Consider the following 2,500-nt stretch of genomic DNA (forward strand, 5'->3'; position numbering starts at 1 on the left):
ATATATATATATATATATATATAATCATCCACACAGAGCTCATTTAAACCAGTGCTTTAATTCAGTAGCTTAGCTTTGCTATAGTAAGTCATTGCATGACCTCTCTGAACACAGGCCCTCAGGCAAACTCAGAAAACATTGCATATAGGTTCACATCTTACCACATGTCAGGTTCACACAGCTAATAATAATAATAATAATAATAATAATAATAGTCATAATCGTAATGTTTCATTGTCAGAACGCACACCTGAGACAGTCCGAACGCTCAACCCTGATTTAAGATATTAAGGCGCATTCACAGTTTGGGACATAAATAAAAAAAAGGAATTAGTCATACTAAACGAATAATATGTGCCAGACATCTAGTAATAAAGGTATCCCGCGGTAACAGGACATTTCGAATAAATACAAAACCGTCATTCACAAAGAAATACTATAAATAATACTTAAAAAAAAAAGAAAGAAAGAAAGAAAAACAAACACGCACGGTTATTGCCTTTGGCATAACATCATACTACTATTATAAAATAAACTTAAATAGACAGAAGAAGAAGAAATCAGACGCGCAGTCCTCACAAAAAAACAAAAAAACAGAACAGCTTGCACGTTTCGTGGCGAGGTTTTCTAGGAAAGTTTGGATATTCCCCTTGGAGGAGGCGCGCGGCGCTCAGCTCAGGAACGCGTTGGGCGCGACGCGCTTGTGTTGAGACAGGAGTCCGCTGGAGAGCGGCGCTGTGAAGGACGGCAAGCTAGTTCTTAGGGAATCCGACAGCAGCGGGGACGGAGAGCCGGAGAGGCCGTACCCCGGCGCGCTCGGGAGCGGCTGCGGCGTCTGCGCGCCCGGTACGAAGTATCCGTTGTGCCCTGAAAGTAATCCGGCCGCGGACGGCGGAGACACGCCGTACCCGTTGATGCCCCCGCTAGAGGCTCCCAGAATGGGGCGAGACATGTCCCCGTTCCCGAGCGGCTCCACGCCGGGGAGTAACGATCCGTACGCGTGTCCCTGGTTTAGAAATCCGTGCGCGGAGCCGTTATAGTGCGAATGGTGCAGGGGTAAAAACGGAGACAGCTGCCAGTAAAGCGGGTTGCTCGGGCGTTCGCCGAGTCCGAGACCGAGGGGCGCGAAGCGGAGGCCCCTTTTCATCACCAGCTTGCCCCGCGAGGTCGCCGAGCGCCGGCGGAGCTTCCCGGTGGTCCCGCCGATGAACACGTCGTCGCTGGAGGGATCCAGCATCCAGTAGTTCCCTTTCCCGGGATCGTCGTAATGCCGCGGTACCTTCACGAAGCACTTATTGAGGCTCAGATTGTGCCGGATGGAGTTCTGCCAGCCCTGCTTGTGCTCCCGGTAGTACGGGAAGTTCTTCATGATGAACTCGTAGATGCCGTTGAGCGTGAGCCGCTTCTCGGGACTCTGTCTGATGGCCATCATGATGAGCGCGTTGTAGCTGAACGGAGGTTTGTCGAATTTCTTTCCCTTTTTGGACGGCTGCTCCTCCGCGTCTCGCTGCGCGGGGTCCGTCTCGGACGCTTCCGGGGGTTTGTCCGAGTCCGGAGCCGCCGGGCTGCCGCTGCGCTCCGCGCTCTCGTCGTCAAACTTCGACGGGAGTAACAGGCTCTTGATGCTGAACGACGTCGACTTCTGCACCATGGTCGGCTCACTCTGATCTCCCATGCCGGGCGACGGACGAACAAAAGCCGTGGTTGGGAACGCGGGAGGTCAGGCGCGCGACGGCTGGGACGCTGCACGCATGACGGGACTTTCGCGACGCGAGAAATCGGTGAGTAACCAGCGCTCGGTATTACCAACTACCTCATCTCAGGGGAGGGAGGAGGAGCTCTTCTCTCGCTGGAAGCTGGACGGTAACAGTCTCCGCTCACTCCATCGTAATGCGCGGAGAGCCCCGCGCGCGCCGGAGTCTGGAGAGTCTCCTGTGCGTCACCGATCACGTAGCCGGAATAGGAGGGACGAGCGCGCACATCACCTGAAACGCACTGGAATAAAGTTTACGCGATCTCGATCCGTCTCGATGATAATTCGGATTAGCCGCGTCAAATAACGGAGCCCTCGAGCGCGCGCGATGTTCCTGCCTGACGCGGTGCGTTGCGGCCTATCGATTAGCGGGCCTTCCAAGAATAATAACGAACGTCAAAGCTGAGGGCGAGGGCGCCTCTAGTGTCGGCGCGGGTCACAGATCCTCTCAGATCCCGTCGGAGGGGTGCACAAGTTACGTTGACGCTAATTCGTGTCGGTTTTAGTCATTAAAAAGACGCGTAATTCCGGTGCGCCGCGTTCAGTCGTTTCAAGCAAGAGAAGTGACCGATGAACATCACCACAGCCTCGCCTCACCTCTTGTGTTTTTTTTAATCGATCAGTTATCGTGACATATTCTCAAACTGCAATCGAATAATCTACAACCCCCTTTTTGTTTTTAAACGACGCGTTTCGAAATAAACGCTCCCCCCCAATTCGCGCTTTATTATTTGAGAACGAATATCT

General features: G+C 52.8%; 3 protein-coding genes across 3 annotated transcripts in view; 2 read left to right on the top strand and 1 right to left on the bottom strand.

The window, feature by feature from the left end:
• Positions 1-1,675, bottom strand: part of foxg1b (forkhead box G1b) — a 2,147-nt gene extending 472 nt beyond the window's left edge. The window contains exon 1 of the mRNA XM_043251755.1: positions 1-1,675. This exon is cut by the window's left edge and continues 472 nt beyond it. Coding sequence (XP_043107690.1) covers positions 671-1,675 — 1,005 coding nt within the window. The 3' untranslated portion in view covers positions 1-670.
• LOC122353861 (G protein-coupled receptor 137Ba-like) overlaps positions 1-2,500 on the top strand; it is a 1,117,577-nt gene that overhangs the window by 593,466 nt on the left and 521,611 nt on the right. The gene's annotated exons all lie outside the window — the stretch shown is intronic.
• Positions 1,645-2,500, top strand: part of acyp2 (acylphosphatase 2, muscle type) — a 16,755-nt gene continuing 15,899 nt past the window's right edge. The window contains exon 1 of the mRNA XM_043251777.1: positions 1,645-1,781. Within this exon, the coding sequence (XP_043107712.1) occupies positions 1,674-1,781 (108 nt within the window). The 5' untranslated portion in view covers positions 1,645-1,673. The remainder of the gene's footprint in view (positions 1,782-2,500) is intronic.

Source organism: Puntigrus tetrazona, chromosome 11, assembly GCF_018831695.1.
Source record: "Puntigrus tetrazona isolate hp1 chromosome 11, ASM1883169v1, whole genome shotgun sequence".
NCBI lineage: Eukaryota > Metazoa > Chordata > Actinopteri > Cypriniformes > Cyprinidae > Puntigrus > Puntigrus tetrazona.